General features: G+C 42.3%; 2 protein-coding genes across 5 annotated transcripts in view; one reads left to right on the top strand and one right to left on the bottom strand.

Annotated features, from left to right (window-relative positions):
* The window catches only part of LOC114552789 (frizzled-3), a 36,318-nt gene extending 30,257 nt beyond the window's left edge, over positions 1 to 6,061 (top strand). For 2 of the 3 annotated variants that reach the window (XM_028573844.1, XM_028573854.1), the window contains exons 9-11: positions 303 to 417; positions 3,392 to 3,555; positions 3,649 to 6,061. In XM_028573844.1, the coding sequence (XP_028429645.1) occupies positions 303 to 417; positions 3,392 to 3,555; positions 3,649 to 3,871 (502 nt within the window). In that variant the 3' untranslated portion in view covers positions 3,872 to 6,061. The remainder of the gene's footprint in view (positions 1 to 302; positions 418 to 3,391; positions 3,556 to 3,648) is intronic. The other variant, XM_028573862.1, reaches the window with a different exon arrangement.
* On the bottom strand, positions 5,977 to 19,072 carry kif28 (kinesin family member 28). Of its 2 annotated transcripts, none has more exons than XM_028573827.1 (27): positions 18,899 to 19,072; positions 18,086 to 18,277; positions 17,536 to 17,586; positions 17,227 to 17,379; positions 17,091 to 17,126; positions 16,797 to 16,916; positions 16,407 to 16,514; positions 16,056 to 16,210; positions 15,756 to 15,867; positions 15,588 to 15,655; positions 15,228 to 15,370; positions 14,912 to 15,033; positions 14,644 to 14,734; positions 14,352 to 14,412; positions 11,889 to 12,012; positions 11,624 to 11,759; positions 11,100 to 11,218; positions 10,809 to 10,916; positions 10,577 to 10,669; positions 10,269 to 10,409; positions 10,080 to 10,150; positions 9,863 to 9,997; positions 9,486 to 9,652; positions 8,945 to 9,039; positions 8,514 to 8,646; positions 8,177 to 8,310; positions 5,977 to 6,421 (listed from the first exon to the last, which is right to left on the bottom strand). In XM_028573827.1, the coding sequence occupies exons 1-27, from the start codon at positions 18,989 to 18,991 to the stop codon at positions 6,263 to 6,265; spliced, it is 3,120 nt and encodes a 1,039-aa protein (XP_028429628.1). In that variant the 5' UTR covers positions 18,992 to 19,072; the 3' UTR covers positions 5,977 to 6,262. The 2 variants fall into 2 exon arrangements, with proteins under 2 accessions (XP_028429628.1, XP_028429634.1); XM_028573833.1 differs by lacking the exon at positions 18,899 to 19,072 and adding an exon at positions 18,469 to 18,764.
* Between the last annotated feature and the right edge of the window lie 422 nt (positions 19,073 to 19,494).

Raw genomic sequence — 19,494 nt, 5'->3', positions numbered from 1 at the left:
TAGCTAGACTATCTGTAAAATCAGTTATGAAAAAGTTTTCTCTCGCACCACTATTTACAGCGTCTCCGTGCAGAGCTTAGCGCCGCCCATGCCGATTGTGATTGGTTTAAAGAAATGCCAATAAACCAGAGCACGTTTTTCTCCCATCCCGGAATGCGATGTGGACTAGCCAGACCCTCCTCCGCTCCGCAGCGGGTGGATGGTCTGGCAAAGCGAGAAAACCTTTTCCCCCTCCACCCTCCTCTTGTCTACCATTTTTAAACCCCTCTCTCCTGCCCTCCCTCGTCCTCCTCTCTCTGCAGCAGTGGGGTGAATGAGTCCCGTCAGGTGCTACAGGAGCAGCCGGACTTTGCCCAGTCTCTGCTGCGAGAACCCAACACCCCCATCGTTAGGAAGTCCAGAGGAACATCCACTCAGGTAGGACTGCAAACACAGCGGTGATATAGCAGAATCAAAAGTAATCTTTGTTATACTAGTTGAAGACGTAACAGAATAGTAGCAGTAGTTATAGTTCTTGTAGCAGTAGAAGTAGACAAATAGTTGTAGTATCATCTAAGACAAGAGCATATGAAACCTGACTTGTGTGAATCCTGTATGGATTGAAACATACAGTATATTCACTGGAACTAGAAGTCTGTGCAGGCCAAAAACTAAAACCAGAACTAGGCCCGTACCTGTGTTTTTAAAACCTAACCTGACTCAACCCAACTGGTGCTGTGACCAATTTGAGGCCAAAAGCTACATTGTTGCTAAATTTCATCCTTTACTGTCCATTAGATCGCCAGGATAAATTGGCTACACTACTATGCTCTTCCCACAGGGCCTCTACCTGCAAAACATGACACGCATGGATGCAGATGATTGACACAAAGTCAAAGAAATGAAGTTCTTAATAAATTACATTTATAACTAACAAAATCCAAACCCAGTCTGGGTTATTTAACTGAACTCTGAACAGGAAGTAGTAATATCGCTAGGGGCGGCTTTGGTTCAGGAGGTTTTTTTTCTTTACAACATGATATCCAATTACTTTTTTTTACATTTTTATGACATACTATACTATGACTTTTCTTTTTACATTTTTATGACATACGATACTATGACTTTTCTTTTTACATTTTTATGACATACTATACTACTAGCCTACTAGGACACATTTTTTCACTTTTTCGACATACTATGACTTTTTTATAAATACTATACTGTTTTCTACCTAATTTATTTGGAGGCATGTTAGCTCAGTGGTTTACACTGATACAATAAACACCAGCAAGTACGCAGTGCAGACCCTGAGCCTTGGTTCGATCCCCAGTCCGGGCTGAGCCTTTCTGTTTTCTTTTTTTTTTTTTTTTTTTTACTTTTTCCACATACTATGCTATGATTTTTATGACTTTTTCAGACATACTATACAATGACTTTTTTATAATTTTTTACGACATACTATACTATGACTTTTTTTATCTATTTTTTGACATACTATACTATGACCTTTTTTTTTATAAATTTTTCGACATACTATACTATGACTTTTTTTTATCTATTTTTTGATATACTATACTATGACCTTTTTTTATAAATTTTTTGACATACTATACTATGATTTTTTTATGACTTTTGTTGACATACTATACTATGACTTTTTTTAATCTATTTTTTTGACATACTATACTATGACCTTTTGTTTTGTAAATTTTTCTACATACTATACTATGACTTTTTATGGCTTTTTTTCAACATACTATACTATGACCTTTTTTTTTTAATACATTTTTCGACATACTATATTATGACTTTTTTTTTATTGAGCTGCAGAGTATTGTACAGACAATGAATTAGTCAAATCAGTGCTCATTCATTTTTTCTAGAACAGTGAAAGTAAGATTACAATTATTAATCTGTATGTATAAAATATTTGTTACAGAAAAACACAGTTAAAGCATATCATGTAAAACCAGAAAAGAACTACTAACGAATAAAGGTAGAGATAAAAATTAAAATAAGAAAATAAATAGTGCATATAAGAGAGTTTCTTTCTTCTGTACCCTACCCAATCCCAATCTGACATTTCTACTCCTGTAACTCACTCGGAAGGTATAGTAAAACAGTGTATATATGTATTTTATAACTTTCACTGTGACAGGTATGAAACAAGTGGTTGCCAGGTCCTAATGTATTGTGCTAAGTCTTCCTTCATTATGTATCTTATCCTTTCCAGATGTAGTGTATTAGTCAGGTCTTGGAGCCACATCTTATGTGTAGGGACTATTGTCTCTTTCCATGACATCAGAATCAATTCTTTTGCCGTGATGAGACAGTAGGAGAGGAATTGCTGTTGGAACTTGGTAAATTTTGTCAAGATTTCAGATGTTCCAAGGACAACTATGACTTTTATTATTTATTTTGACATACTATACTATGACTTTTTTATAAATACTATACTGTTTTCTACCTACTTTATTTGGAGGCATGTTAGCTCAGTGGTTTACACTGATGCAAGTATGCAGTGCAGACCCTGAACCTTGGTTCGATCCCCAGTCCGGGCTGAGCCTTTCTTTGGGGAGTTAACATGTTTTCCAGACTTTCTTTGACCTACTATACTATGACCATTTTTCTTTCCGACCATTACTTTTTTTACACATTGTTAAGACATACTATTCAATGACTTGTTTTTTTAATTTTTAAAACACACCATACTATGACATTTTTTTGTGATCAACAATTTTTTAAACAACATAAAACAATAAAATACAATAAGCAACATGAACATATCCCATCCCGCTTAGGATTGACCCATCTCCCAGAACAAATAATCCTGGGCTGGATGGAGCCTGGGTCCCTGCAGTCCAACATAGGTTATCATGCATTCCCGTCCAAAATTCCAGGACTTTATCAGAGGACCATAGGACATGAAGTAATTGCCGACCTCTGTCTTACATTTCCAACAATGTGGTGTGTCTTTCAGACCAGTTCTAAACAATCTGGAGGGAGTCCAATAATAGCGATGCATATTCTTGAACAGACTGAGGCGCACCCTCACAGCGCGTGACATAGTTTTAATATTCCTACAGATTCTGTTGTACTATGACATTTGTAACATTTTTATGACATACTATACTATGACTTTTTTTTTAACATTTTTATGACATACTATACTCTGACTTTTTTTACATTTTCTATTGCATACTATTCTATGTTCTCAAAGTTCTGATGCATTCCTGCATATACTGTACCCTGAAGCATTTTGGTTCACCCTTGATTATTGAATAGAACTTTAAATTGTGGTTTAAGCAGACTTACTGTGTACTACAGTATATCACTAGATTGACTGAGGTGATGGAATGAGCAGATACAGAATGTAACCTTTTTTTGATTAAATACATTACTCCTTTAGGGCACTTCAACCCACGCCTCTTCCACCCACTTGGCTGCCCTAGACGACCTTGATGAACCAGTCAGAAGTCACCACGCCCCCCCCACCTCCACCAGGAGTAAGGCCAGCAGTGTCCACAGCAAGGCCAGCTACCACGGCAGCCTGCGCCGCATTCATGACGACAGGTAGAGGAGGAAATCTGTGACTTCCTGTTTGTCTGTCAACAGTTATGAATATGATTAAACTAAGTCTTTCTCCCCTGGCCTCTCCTGTCCCAGGAGTGATACTATGGTTTGCCGAGGTACAGAGGAGCGCAGTTTCCATGGCAGCATGCCACGTCTGGACCACCCGCTCTCCGCTCACAGCAGCCTCCATCAGATAGACGGCCACTCAAGGCACGGCAGCCAGCGAGACGTATCTGAGGCCCCATCAACCCTCATCACCCACGGAACAACGGGAAGTGACAGCCAAGCTGCTGAGAAAGACGGCACCAGTGCCTGAGAAGAGAAGATTATTGGAAGGATGCTTTCGATGCCTTTCAAAGGAAGATTTGCCCTCTGCTGATACACACCCGTCTGTGTGTAAATGTTTTCCTCTGTTAAGGTGGAGAATGTACCAGTGAGGGCTGTGGTGTGGATTTTGGGCTTAAGTTCCTTGCTTTGTTAGCAGTGTCGCTAAAAGTTTAGCCAGTGAACTTGACTCATCTCTCATAGATTCTGTTTAGTTTCACTGTAAAGCTGAAGTTTGTTTACATAATGTTTTGAAGTTACACGGCAGACGACTAAAACAGGCAACAAGAACAAATCCATCTCTTCAGACGCTTGATGACATTAGTGATGCTGACTTTATTCAGGGATCGTTTTGGTTGAGCCCAGGTAAACCAGAGCTAGCACTGGATAGGAAAAACTGAAAAAGTGGGATGGATCACCATCTTGCAGGACCTACCTGAATATTTTTAAATATGTGAAGTATTGATTTTGTGACCATCTTAACTGGTTTGCCCACTGTCTTGGTAATGTCTCACATAAAAGTTGACTTATTTGAGTCTCAGTCTTGACTGAGACTTTATTCTCATTCTTTGTTTGCTATAGACTGCAACTCTTAATGAAAGATGTTTATCTTTGTGTGGCTTCAGAGACCGATAAATATGGGCTTAATGTGAAATCGTGGACCTCTCTGTGGTTTAGTGAATATTTTTATACTGTGAAAATTGTCCGTCCGCTGCTGAAAGCTTTAGTGAGTGTGTGTGAGACTGAGTGAGAAATGGAGATACAAGTGGTCATGTATGTTTTAACTCCAGTGGTGAACAGAGAAAGATGAATGGAGGGAGCTGAAAGATTTGAGCAACCCAGAATGTAAAAGGGTTGTTTCAGTCAGAAAGATGGTGATATAATACGGGCATGGTCGGGTGAAATGAGACGGAATAATGTGTAGACACACACTCACATTGGCCTCCAAAAAACATTTAACCACAGACTTTTCTGAATATACACATTAGCCTGACAGACAGAAAAGATAGTTTAGGAAAAAAAGCTAGAAGACTAGTTTAATCAGCCGATTACATGTTCGATCAGTTGTCAGCCAAGCAATCTGTCACAGAATCTAAAAGGTTACAGATAAGAGTTGGCTGATAAATTCAGGTACACATTTATATTTCCATTCAAGATTAATGGCTGTATAGACTGGAGTTTAATTTTAAAATGAAAACTGATAACAGTGCTCTATCCTGCAATCTGTCACACACACAAGGCTGAAAGGTTGTTTTTTGAGAGCAAGTGCTTTTTTTCTAATGTAATTTTCCCAACTGTACTTGATATGTACCTAAACTGCTACTGTACATGCTCTTCGCTCGTGTTTGTTTGTGTTGTTGTTCAGAAATCAAACTCAAACTTACCCAAAGAGGTGCAGACAATTGGCAGTGAAACTGTAGAAACGGAAATGTTCGCTAATTGCAACATTTTTTCTGACATCATTTTACGTTTAAGTAAATGTTACAGGAAGTGTATATTGTAAAAAAAAAAGTTTGTGTTTTGTTCCCAATCCCTAAATACCATATTAACCTACCTCACCTGTACCCTCAGCCTTCTCTGCACACACACCTGCACCAGTTTTAAGTTTCTCATGACCAACCCCCTACTGTCAACTTACCTGCCTGCATACAGTATCTGTTGTGCAGATATTCTCCATCCTATCTGATGACTAATCTGCCTCACATCTGCCTTCTGCCTCTCCTCCTGTAAATGTGCCCACGCTAATCTGTTCTGGACCTACAGCAACTGTCTGTACTCTTGCAAGTTGTTACAAACATTAACCGTTGTGCTTTTACCTCTGAAGTGGACATTAAAGCGAAAGATGCTGTGTTAAACACTGTCATTGAACTCAAGATGAAATCTCCCCTTTTCAGCTATAAATATCTTATTCTTGTAAGTTCACCTAAGTCTGTGATCAGTAATATTAGTCCCCCAGAATGAGACATGACAAAGAGAAGCTTTCCTTGCTCCGTGGTTTCTGATGTCATGCTGTGATACAGCCTCAGTGAGCTGCAGTCGCTTGAGAATATGACCTGTATCAATGATGGTTATAAAGAATATAATGTGAAACTTGAGTTGTATTTGCCTTTTAATTTATTTGCAGTTTGGGACTGTAATGACTTCTTTTACATGCAGTCTAATAAACCTTTTATAGACTTCAGTGCTTTTGTTATTCTGTTCATACTAAACGTGTATTTATTCTTCCGGACAAGTAATAAATACATAATACAAATAACATTAAAATCGTTAATATACAGTTGGTGGTGTTCCCCTTTAAGCTGATTTTTTTTTTACCAATGCCATAATGTGGTTTTAGAATCAACACAGTAAAGCTCTTAGTAACAGCTAAAATGTTACTCAGTCAAGACCAGATTCCAGATCGTTCTCGTTTGCGGCGGACGATGGCTGCTACATCTTGTTTGAGCGTGGAGACGCTCTGTTCCAGCTGCTCGGAGAAGTCCCTCAGCAGACGACTCTGCTCGTCCATGAACAGCCTGAGCCCCAGCAGGTCGGACTCCTCCTGGAAACAACAGGAACACCTAGCCTCAAAACTAGCATCAACAGGTATCCATACACATCATGTACTTTAGACTCTAGGGCTTAATATTAGCAACTCACTCTTGATTCTACTTTGTACTTTTCCAAATAGAGAACCAAAATACATTCATCATTATAAAAACAACTCACTGCAGACCTGATTGTAAATTCCATGACTTTAAAAAAAAAATGTTTCTTGTACAGCTGGTTTTTCTAAAAAATAACTTTTGATGAAAAGATTTTACAGTTGTTGTTTTTTTTCGATTGCTAAACAACACTGGGCACAACTGAAGCCATGTGTGCAAAACTCAAACCACAGTCTACACTACCAACAGTCACCTGAGCTAAACAGTTCACATCACCTGCAAAACTCATTCACAGCAACACAACTCCTCACACACGTCTCAGAACAGGCTCAGTGCAGCCAGACACTATGAACCTTCCTCACCTAGATAACACACACACACACACACACACACACACACACACACACACACACTGTCACTCAGAACGCACTGAGGGTAAAAACACTAGCATCAAACACCAATACACAAATTACAAACGTTCTCATCTTTACAGTTTGAACTATTGAAGTGACTTCACACAACTCAATAGTTTTCTTTTTAAAGAAAAGATATAGATTTTATGTAATATACCAATTTTTACATAAGGTAAACAAGAAGGAATGAAAATCAGCAGTTTGCTTCAATATAGTATTTTGTCTCTAGTAATTTATGGAATAACTGGAAAAAAAACTAAAAGGTACATAACAGTAACAAAGAATAGTGTGACTAATCCGGTCTCTCTCCAGCATCATGTGGCGAGTTTTCTTCATCACATTAGATGTCTGCATCATCTCTAAATACAAATGAATGTGGTGTTTCCATTGCTTTCACCTCCATTACTTTCTGAAAAACAGTAACAACGCAGTAGTATATACTGTAGTAAAGATATAGTGTTTTTCACTTCTTTTTTTATAGCTGTGTACATAACCTCGGACATCTTACCTGGACATATTGGTATCTTTGCTCTTTTACCTGTTTCTCTCAAAAGGTAGTGTATAATTGTTTCATTCTTATTTGGTGTTTGTATACAAAAAGGCTTTCTGAGCTTTCTCTGTATAAATACCGTATATGTTCACTAACTAGTCTAAAACAAGACACCTACTTAGGCTTTCAGCTAAAATTGCAATCAGCAGTGTTTGATAGGCACCAGGTTGAAATCTATTCTGTTTTGAATGTGTGGTTAACAGTTTTGACAGCAGTGTGTTAGCATTTGAACAAAGTGCTGTAAATCTACAGTGTTGTGCACGTTGTGGTTGAAGTCATGGGATAAGTGTGTAGAGAGAGTTTGCAGAGTTTGAAAACTGTGTTCAAGCAATGAAAAACCAACTAGAGTTTGGTCCACGTGAACTGCTGCTGTGCAGACTGGAGTTAGAGTTTCGCACATGTGGCTTCAGCCCACGGTCGAAAAAAAAACTGTAATGAAATTCCTGACGGTTTTGTCACATTCCAAACATACCAAGCTTAAAGAAAAATCTTTAATTTGAGAAACTTAAGAAGGAACATTTTTCAAATCCTCACCAGTTACTATGGTGAGCTCACTGTAATCTTACTAAAACTTTTCTTCTGCCAGTTAATTGGGGTGCCTGATTGTGTATTGTTCTCTATATCAAATGTTTAAACAAGGCCTTATTGTAGTAACACTACTAAAGCTGCAGACAGACAGTGATACGTACGCTGGGCCTGTGTCTGCGCAGGCGCTGCAGCTGAGCCCTGACTGAGGTCATGCTGTGGTAGAAAACCTTGAGAGCGCGAGCAAACTCGGCATCACAGCTGGGACGCACCGACCGACCACGCACGCTATCCCCACCTAACACACAGAGGAAGAACGGTGTCAGGAAAGAATGGGAATATTTTTGCCACGTAACAACTTTTAAATGATGTCCAATTACTCTGAAAAGTTAGTAGGGTATAGACATGATGTAAACTGTAGTTTTAATTTGTGTTTTCAATTCATTTAATTAACAGCACACCAACTCCGACCTTGGTGTGTGTCACGTATGTTTCAGTTACCATTCCTGGCTGCGTTGAGTTGTTCTCTCAAACTATGATTTTCCTTTCTTAGTGAAGTATTAACACTCTTCAGTTCCTCCAAGTCCTGTTGAAGAACTCTCACTGAGCAGCTGGGCTCTGCAGAGTCTACAGGCTGCAACACACACACACACACACACACACACACACACACACACACACACACACACACACACACACACACACACACACACACACACACACACACACACACACACACACACACACACACACACACACACACACACACACACACACACACACACACACACACACACACACACACACACACACACACACACACACACACACAATGTATTAGCTTGCACATGTATCTCTACCATAGTTTTGTATCTCTGTCAGAGCGTCAGACTATTCCTGACGCAGGAATACAGACTTAACACCAGACTCACTGCAGTGTGTGTTGGGCCTGCCTCCTCGATGATAAAGATGCCCTCTGTAGTCATCCTCACTCCCTCCAGAGATGCTATGAGGTCAGTACAACCCTCTGAAACCAAAAACCAACACCTATCACAGCAGCTTCAATGATACCTCTGACTATTTGTTTTGTCTTTTGTACACTTATAGTAAAACATGGCAACAATGTTAAAATGTTTCCTAACTAGGGCGAGAATTACAACAATTACAATTCACTTTCATCCCACTCCAACTAATCTCTGCGATCCTGAGGGAAGCACTAAGGCAGGATAATGTGTGATTACTTTCATTTTGGGCTGCTGCTGTGAAATGAGATAATACAGCAGTGTAACCTAGAGCATTCATAACTATGTACTATATACTACTACTGTTTTACATGCACCGTTTGTAGTAAATATTTAGTGTAATTCATGAGCTGAAGGCCTCCAACTTTGTCTCCTGCTCTCAGCAAATAATACTGTAAAAAAACATAGCAAGTCTTGGCCAATCATCCATTCCATATCTGTTCATCCTCACCTTGAAGGCCCCAGAGCTCCAGCACTACAGCGCTGCTCTGCAGGTAGTCTAACAGACGTTGGGAGGTGTGGAGGGAGGCAAAGTGAACTCTGTGATCCAGCAGTGGATTGACGTTGTGCCACACAGCCGGAGAGTACAGAGGCTGGCTGCTGTCAAATAACCTGAAACTGAGCAGAGTGGGGAAAGAACAAAGAACAGTATCCAGAGGACAGTTACATTCCCTGTTTCTATCATGACACCTCACTTTCAATCACTGAAAACGGCACACGTCCAACCTAAGGTACTGGATATTCCTGCGCCATACACAGATTCTCTGTATGCTCCCTGTACTTCAAACTCTTTTCAGTGCCTTCCATGCCTCTACATGAATGCCTTACCCAATTTGGACCCCTCTGTTGCGGGCCTCTCTGATCCAGCGGAGGCCACAACACTGTTCCAGGACCAGCTGGAAGTCCAGTCGTCGACCCAGTAACTCGGACGGGTCGATCAGAATGTCATCCTCACCCAGAGGGCTGGAAGGTAGGTATATATCTTTATATGTTTTATTAGGGTTATTTGCAATTGTGTGTGTGTGTGTGTGTGTGTGTCTCATACAGTCCCGTGAAGGTGCAGGGGACCAGCTGAGCTTGTAGAATGGCCTCCTCTGTGCCCTCTGACCCCAGCACCTGCCGACAGAGATTACCAACCAGGTATCACTCTGTGTTCACCCCACGCACGTGTGTGTGTGTGTGTGTGTGTGTGTGTGTGTGTGTGTGTCTGTATGCAGTGTATCTGTGTTTGTACCTCAAGTTGCTCTTCCAAAGGGATGCGGAAGGCCAGAGACTGAAGCCAGAGGTGAGCAGTGCCCAGAAGCAGAGGCTCCACAGGATCCCAGAACGGGTCTTTATCTCTGAGTAACGCAGCTGTAGACAGCCCCTCTACTTTCTGACAACAACAACCAAAAACAGGACAAAATGTTTATGCTTGCCGATTGTCAGAAATTCAAAGAAGGGACAGCAAAAACAGAAACACAAATTATGCATCTCTGCCAATATGTAAAGTCTCTTACTACATTTAAAAAAACATGAGAAACGTTCTTGCCCCTGATTTACATTGTCTCCGCTCTTCTCAGCCTGATGCTGCTGGTAGGCTTCTTCCATCAGGAATTTGCGGTTCACAAACTTGGCCTTGGACCACATCCATACCTGGGGAGGGAGTGTGACAGTAGTTTAGACAAAGAAACAAAATGTTAAGACCCCTCAAACCCACACTGAAATTATTTTTAAAAAGTAATCATCGTATGTGACAAAAAGAAAGACAGAAAAAAAAGAGCGATATACCAACCTGTTTTCTTCCCATACAGGTGACTCTGACAGCAATCTCCTTCTCCAGATCATGTCCTTTTGAATCCGACAGCGCCAGATTCTTGATCTCCAACTTAAACTCCACCCCCTACAAACATGGCAGACGATAAATTGCAGCTGTTTAGTCATTGTTAATACATAACCATGACCACATGAGACACATAATATATCTGTGTTATTTGATTTACAAACAGCCTCCAGTAGGAACATATTAACCAGAAAGATACTCAGTCCCTTAAAAAAACATGTGCTGCATTTGTCTGTGTGTTACCTTGTTCAGTTCCTGGCTCATCTGGTTGGCCTCGGCCACCATGGGCATCAATTTGATGTAGTCGTAGAAGACGGCCAGCAGACTGGGATCTGTCTGACTGGACCCAGCACTCGACTCACCTAAACACAGACACATGAATAATATCTAACAAGTTTCCCTCCAAAAATAAATCTCCTTTAAGCCGCCTACACATGATAAGCGATTTGCTCTCTGCGCACAGCTAGGTGCAGAGCAAAGCGCAGCGCAGGTATTCGTCATTGAGGGTTGCAAGGAAGCGATTTCCCGTTTCTAGGTCATGACAGCTGTTATCTCATTGGTTGCGCTTTAGAAAGGTCAGCGGCAACTAGGTCAAAGTTGAAATAATTTGAACTTTGAGCGCAGCGCTAAGCAGCAAATCCGATCAGTGTGCAACGCCGGGGGGTAGCGCAGCGCATAGTTGGGCGGCACCGCTCTCCCCATAGGAAATCAATGGAACGGCGCGCAAAGCAGTTTTGCCGCCTATCACGTGTTTACTTCCAGCGTACCCAGGTGGATGCCCTCAGCAGCTGCAAGTTCAGACTGGAAGTAGTCGTAGTCGTAGCGGCTCCAGTCGTCCCCGCCCCTCTCAGAGGGATAACCAATGAACAGATAGGTGCAGTTAGAGCCGAGAATGAGACGGTCCTAGAGGGAGACAATAAAAAGAGAAAGGTGTTTTGTGTGTGTGTGTGTGTGTGTGTGTGTGTGTGCGCGTGCGCGTGCGCGCATGTCACACAGTCATATCATAACGTTTGTGTACGTGTTGACACCCACCAGGTGCTGCAGCTCAGTTGTCTGGGAGACAGTGTTGCCATTGACGATGACTTTTGACCCTGCCAGCGGGGTCAGTGTTACCCGCCGCTGTTCATTCCTGAACACAGCGTGACGCTGCTGGATCCTGACACACAAAAACACACGTACATGTGCAGACATAAATGTGTGCGTAAACTCAAAGATGCCGAAAAAGACACACATTTTGAATAAGGGATACTTGCATCTCCACAATACTAAGCCTTCATACGTGTACATATAATTGTATTCAGTTGCTTAATTTTTAGAAAGGGTCACAGGGCCTGCAGCCTATCCTAACATGCACTAGTTGGAATGCAGGGAAACCAATTCAATGACATAATTCACATCTACTTTTAGACATTATGTATAGACTGTTGAGTGTCACTATTCTCTGGCTATTAAAAGGACGTTTTTCCTTGCCGCTGTCGCACCAAATGCTTGCTCTTGGGGGGGAATTGTTGGGTGTCTGTTAGTCTGTATCCTTGACGTTCCACTTCCGGGATTGCTCCGGTGCCGCAGGAAATTCCGCCGGATTTCATTGATGTCCGTTTTCTTCCGCTTTCTTTGTGTTGGAATTTTAAACTCCAGTGGATTTATGAGGACTATGGTTGACTGCTCCTCAGATATCTGCAGGGTAAATTGAGACAGCTAGCTAGACTTATCTGTCAAATCTGACTTTTCTCTCGCACAACTATTTTACAGCAGCTCCGTGCGGAGCTTAGCGCCACCCATGAAGATTGTGATTGGTTTAAAGAAATGCCAATAAACCAGAGCTAGTTTTTTTCCCATCCCGGAATGCTATGTGGACTAGCCAGACCCTCCTCCGTTCCGCAGCGTGTGGATGGTCTGGCAAAGCGAGACTAGGTGTCTGTAAATTCTATCTGTAAAGTGTCCTGAGATAACTGCTGTTATGATTTTACACTATAAATAAAACTGTATTGAATCTTGCTTTACTTGTGCTAGGTTTGTAATGATCTATTAATCTATAGATCTATCAATCCCTGATGTGATCTTAATGGCCCTCATTTATGAAACGTGCGTACGACCTAAAACAGGCGTACGACGGGCGTACGCCGATTCCTACGCAAAGCTCGGCATTTATCAATTTGAACGTGAGCGTAGGCTGCGATCAAATCTCACGTCTGGTCTGAACTCGTGTACGCAAGTTTCTGAGTCAGCGTGGCCTTGCAGTGCAGCATATAATCAGTTTAAGAAGGAGATCAACTGATGACTTCAGAAGGAGAAGTCATCAGTTGATCACTTATCAGCAATGGCAGATCTGGCTCTTTTAGAAGACCTCTATGAGCCGGTACAATAGTGCACACATACGCACACGTGCCACGGTGGAGCGCTCCATCGGATTGTTTAAGGGCAGATGGCTCGCATCAGTGGGGGGACCCTATACACGGCAGAAAAAGTCTGCAACATTGTTTTAGCCTGTGGGGTTCTGCACAACATTTCGCAGGGAAACTGGGTGCCATAAATGTAGCGATGGAGCCAGATGACCCGATGCCCAGAGAGCAGTGTCCAGCACCGCCCCCACTGAAGGAGTCAGGATATTATTATACCTCGCTTTTAAAAGGTAGCCTATAGTGTTATGTTTGGCAATGATATTCAATACAGGAAACATGACGATGCCCAACATTTTTATTTATTATTCAGGTTTTCATTTCTATGTCGTGAACGATTTATTTCTGCCATTGACCGAGTTATTTCGGCTTGTTTTCCCAGCCCCTCTGCTGTCAGGAGACAGGGTCGTGGTGGTGGTCCAGCACGGGGGGTGGGCGGCGGAGGACACGCGCTCTCCCTCAGCTGTTGTCTCGTTATGACTAATGAAAAAAAAACACGAGTAAAATAAAAGACACTGCATAAACTCCGCTACCATGTGTTTATTTAAATATAGGTACACCATGTTGGCCTAAGAGATTGCAATATAAGCATGTATATTACTATTGGGACTATAGAAAATGCGTCAAGGATGTATAAATTAAATAGGCTAAACTTCAGCTGGAGTCCGATTTACTACGGCAACACTGTTGACCGCATCAGTGATCTCTTTTCATCCCGCATTCTTTCTACAGCCTTTAATACCAGTTTTCAGGCTGCCAAAAAGTACACACGTTAGTGCAAATGAACCTGAGATATCAGGGTTTCAATCGCCACCTCTGAAAAGTGCCGCTTCTCAGCCGGATTACGTCTCGCCATGTCGTGAATTGTAGGGGCGAGGCCTCAAAACCCAGAATATATTGGGGCGTGATATTTAAATTACGATCGTTTCCAGCCGCTGCATTTATCAATGTACGACCATTCTTACACTCTGATTGGTGTGATACGAACGTTTCATAAATCACACGTGAAGCCTGTCGCAAGATGATTTCTGTGCTCATATCTGCGCTGGTTTCTACGTTAGGTTGATAAATTAGGGCCACTGTGATGTCAACTCACCCTAAGCCCTTGATAGAGATGGATTTCTGGGAAGAGTCACACAAGCCGATGTCCCATTCACCTGGAACACAAAACCGTATTAATGAATGGTAAAAAAAAACATGGTAATAACTGTAGCAATGGGTCTGTCCGATTATAATAAGCTGCTCAGTCACATGACATCCAACTCTCTAGCCTACTAACCCCTTTGGCATTCACCATTCACAATATCTCCCTCTCTACAATGTGTGGTGAACTAGAGAGTGAGGTATTCATCACAATACAAAAGATACAAAGAGAGAGACAGAGTTACCCTCCTGAATGAAAAGCTTGACCACCCCCGACAGCTGAGCGTCCTCGTTGATGTTCAGGATGTAGGGATGCATCTGCATCATCCTCCTCTCCTGACAGAGAGAGAGGAAAGAGAGACAAGAGCTTAGTAAATGTACAAAGATGTATTTATACACTACACCTTCACCAAATGCATTTACGTTCTGTGCTCATGTGTTTTCCGAAAGCTCATCTGAGACACTCCTGAGTATGTCTGATGTGTGTGTGTGTGTGTGTACCTGTGTGTGTACCTGTGTGATGTTAGCATACTGTTGCTCCCAGTCCTTCAGCGCCTCCTGCAGGTGTTGTTCCCATAGAGTCTGAATGGCTCTGATCTGGAGCTCATTGTGGGTCAGCAGCTGACGAAGTTCCTCTAAACACACACACACACACACACACACACACACACACACACACACACACACACACACACACACACACACACACACACAGACACAGACACACACACAGACACAGACACAGACACACACAGACACACACACACACACTTAAGTGTTGACCCTTGCCTGCTGAATTCTATTCTTCTATTCTAAAAGTGCATCTTACTGGTCTCGTCGTTAGCTCTGCGTCCCTCCTGGCCCAGCCGGCTCAGTCGTTGCAGCAGTCTGGCGTTCTCGGCCTTTAGCTCCTTAACCAGACGTTCAGTGGGGCTCTCGTTCACCACCGCTCGGTTCTGGATACGCTTTGCCCTAAAGAGGTGAGGCAGGTGGGGACACAACGAGTGAGGGATGTGGATGGGGTTCAGGTGGAACAGAGGAAATGAGTGAGAGAAAAGATAGGGGAAGAAGGAAGAGGTAGACAGACATGACAATGAGCAATTGCCATATAGGTTTTAGCATGTTTTTTATTATAGCGGAAACCTGCTGAATTCACAATGGGTTACACTGCACGCATGGTTTGTTGTACCTCTCAGCATAGCGCAGGGTTGAGAGAGACTCCTCATAGCAGATATCAGCAGGGCTCAGAGTGGCAATCTTGAAAATTGATTGATGTCCACAATTAGAAGAAATAACTGCATTAACATAATGCAACATCAGCGTGTGTTAGCACTATTTCTTATAAAGTGTCTGTTACCATAACAGTGCGACTGTTGCCTCCAAGGGCGGACTGCAGCAGCTTGGTGAGAACTGAGTCTCTGTACGGTATGTGAACGACTTTCTTCCCCACGGCCACATCAGCGAGGGAGCTGGGGGAGAGAAGAGGAGTTGAAAGATACTGATAAACCAAACTGAATGGAAATTTAAATAAAACTTCTTTTTTTCCTGGGTATTTTTAGGCCTTTATTGATAGGACAATGTCGAGAACCTCTACATATGGGCGCCCACATAGCTCAGTTGGAAGAGCGACTAAAATTAAATTGAACACCAGGCCAACCTGATAACATTGCCCAGGGTGGTGAGGCTCAGGTTGATGGCTGTGCCCTCTTTGAGTCTGTCAGCCTCCGACCCTGACGACCGCTGACGCTCACTGCCTGCCAAGTCCACCAAGTTGATGTTGGACTGCTTTGTGATGCTCTCTTTTGAAAAGATCTGACAGGAGGTGACAGTGACGTCAATAACAAAATCTTGAAGAAACCTGAAGATAGTATTCTGACACATGTAACGATACGGGGACATAACTCGAGCATGAGAAAATAGTACGAAAATTGACTGTGGCGAAACTGGGACAGACAAATCTAAATCGTGGGGAATGTAATGGAGTACAGCTGACAGTGGAGCCACTCACCTGTTTGAGCTGGAGGATAATGAGCATGTGCGAGCGACTGCTATTGGCATTCATGTGAGTGGCAGCGGTGGTTCGGGTCCTGGTCCCCTGTTCCATTAACTGCTCCACCTACATTTCAACATGATTCCAAATACAAAACACTAAAACACTAACAGAGCAAAGAGAAGGATACATGAAATATCCCAAAACATTCCTTGTAGCTCTTTTTTTCTAACGGTTCTTATATCATAATTCTAGGATTGCAAAACTTGCAGGACACTCAGCAGTCACAGAGTTGAATGTAAAACGTCTATCCAGCTTCCCTTTACAGTTTGTCACTGTATGTTGAGGTGTTTCTCTCTCTCTCTCTCTCTATACACACACTGTACATACTCTCCATCATCCCTCTACCTGTGGTGCGCTGTCACACGGGACTGTTCGGAGACCTTCGACATAGAAGCCTCTTTGCTGCTCCTCTCGGACTCTGAGCCCCCCTGGATTACGAGACCCCCGAGACAGAAGGTCAACCACCTGGACAGAGCGGAGAGAGACAAAAAAAAAAAAAATGACACAGAGATTAAGGAAGGAGAAAGCGCTGGCCATCTACCAAGACAGACTTCTTAATGAATGTAATATCCTGAGAAAGAAGACAAAAACAAAACAAATCATTAAAAGGAAAGGCAACAATGCTTTCCCAGCTGTTACCTGCTCATTGTAGATTTCCAACATGCTGAAAAAGACCTGTGTAGACATCAAGAACAAAGACATTCAGAATATTTACAACCACCACACACCCATACATGGCACTGTGTGCTGGTAAACAGCCACACACACTCTTTACCTGACACTGTCTGGTATCCTGGTTCTCTCTAATGGCCTGAAACAGTCGGTCACAGAGTTTAGGAACCAGGCCTTTGTTAGGCCCGTAGCCCACCATCGAGTAACTCTTCCCTGAGCCGGTCTGCCCATAGGCCAACAGTGTGGCATTGTAACCCTGCAGACATCGTTTTAGGACTTTTACTATTAGAACAGATCTAAATTGGACAGAAAGTAGAACCCTAAAATGGTTTTAGGCAAGTAGCATGGCACAAAAATGAGCTTGGGTGCAAAAAACACAGCGCTCTGAGACTTAATATATGGTGATTGTTACCTGCAGTGCATTCTCCAGTATTCCCTCTCCCAGGTCCTGGAACACACTGTCCTGCGTATAGATGGTATTTTGTGAGCTTATCAGTATTGTCTTGCTCAAAGTCACACAGGTATACGCAGTATACCCATTAAGAAAGATCCAGGATTTCCATATACACTCTTAAAAACGCGCAATTACACGCAACAACATACTTTCCATTATAACTCTGATATAGTTTGAATTGTCAACTGTGTTTTTTTTTCTTCACATAGGCTAAATAAAGGTATTTCCATTGTATCTTGGTGCATAAAAGTGTATCCAAATGCAGGAAATTAAGTCTTTGACACTCAAAATTTCCCTGGGGGAGGACACCCAGAAACCCCCATATGCCCCCTAAACACAGTGTGTGTGTGTGTGTGTGTGTGTGTGTGTGTGTGTGTGTGTGCCCCCACTATGAGATTATACACACACACATAACCTACAGTTCAGTATACCCACTACAATACATTAGACTACACCACTGTACCGTACCAACATATTTGCCTGTTCTACCAGGATGTTTGAAGCTGACCTGGTCGGCGTATCTTCCCCCGGGTTCTTCGGGCACGTAGAGGCCGCCACGGTCTCGTGCAAAGCCGCTGTGGGACCAGTAGGCGTAGTCGAAACAAAAGGAACGACGGCTCTGGGGATCCCGTGGGTCCTGGATGGTGATGGAGCTCGACACCATGGAGACAATACTTCGGCTGCCTGCGTCCCTCTCTCTCTGAACGGAGGGAGGAAACGAAGGAGGGTGAGGAGAGAACAAGGCTGATGGAGGATGTCAGAGTCATTTAGTGTGCGAATAACTAACTAAGTAGTACTTTAAATCTAATAGCTGCTGTGTCAGTGTCACCGGACCCATCTTGAGCTTTGCTGGGCTACACGACGTCCTCCATCCTTCTTCAGTCATCTCACCTGTTGGACTTTCAGTTGTTCCAAACAGGCTTTGCACTCGGACAGGCCTCGACGTTAAACTCGGTATTTTACTGTTGCTATCTTTTTTGTAGAAAAGTAATTGACAGCAAGTCAAGTCCTCCTGTTTGTTTGCCCACACATTTGTAAATATGTACTCTAGTTTACTGTTAACACTAATACAAGCTACTAGCTATTACAATTTTTGTCATGTCGAAGCATTCTCTGCAATTTTTTTACTTTTCCATTACGTGTGTATAATATGGCAGGATAGAGTAATTTGTCAGTGAATGCGATTCCATAAGAAAACAGTACATTTCAATATATATTGATATTTTATATATTGATATTTGTTATATATATAACAAATATCAGGCATATACACGGAGAAATGGCGTAAAATAAGAAATGGTTGACAGCTTTCCACACTGACCTTGTTGAACGGTCGGACTCTGACAGCCACTTTGACACAGTCCTTGCTGTGCATGTCTGAGGCTTTAGCCCTCATGGCGCAGCAGGCAGGCATCAGCCCCGGAGACTGGCACACCGAGTGATCTCAGCTCTCACACAGCGACACAGCAAGGCGTCGAGTTACACGTTGACATGGACACAGGTCAGTTTGACAGGGACTGTAGTGTCCATATTAGTTAGGAAATGCCTCATGAGCTTTTACCATTGACATATATATATTTTTACTGAAAACTTGATGCTGAAAAAAAAAAAAAAAAAACATTGTTTACTTGCTGAAAGGTGGAGTAGGGGAGACCATAAACACTTTAGTCTAAACTAAACTTAACATACAATGTGTAGTAGACACTGCTACAGGATATTAACTAGCAGCAGGACAAGTGATTCTTTATTTTATAAGAAGTAAATGATCATCAGCATGTAATTAATTATGCTTTTATTTTGCTATATTATTATTATTCCCCACCCTGGTGTTGTGTTAGTGAACTGGAGCCGTGGAAATGAGGCCGGTTTCACTTCCACCTCTGCCACTATAAATTATATAGGAGACAGAGCTCAGGG

Source organism: Perca flavescens, chromosome 1 (assembly GCF_004354835.1).
Source record: "Perca flavescens isolate YP-PL-M2 chromosome 1, PFLA_1.0, whole genome shotgun sequence".
Taxonomy (NCBI): domain Eukaryota; kingdom Metazoa; phylum Chordata; class Actinopteri; order Perciformes; family Percidae; genus Perca; species Perca flavescens.
Note: the sequence above shows the minus strand (reverse complement) of the source record. Positions and strands in the feature narration are given on the sequence as shown.

Bases quoted from the DNA above. Each gene is read 5' to 3' on its own strand.
- kif28 (XM_028573827.1), bottom strand. From the start codon at position 18,991: ATGCCTGCCTGCTGCGCCATGAGGGCTAAAGCCTCAGACATGCACAGC. The intron at 10,917-11,099 runs GTAACACACAGA...CCATGTTTGTAG, and splicing joins TGAGCCAGGAACTGAACAAG to GGGGTGGAGTTTAAGTTGGA. The intron at 9,040-9,485 runs GTGAGGATGAAC...TTTTGGTTTCAG, and splicing joins GGAGCTCTGGGGCCTTCAAG to AGGGTTGTACTGACCTCATA.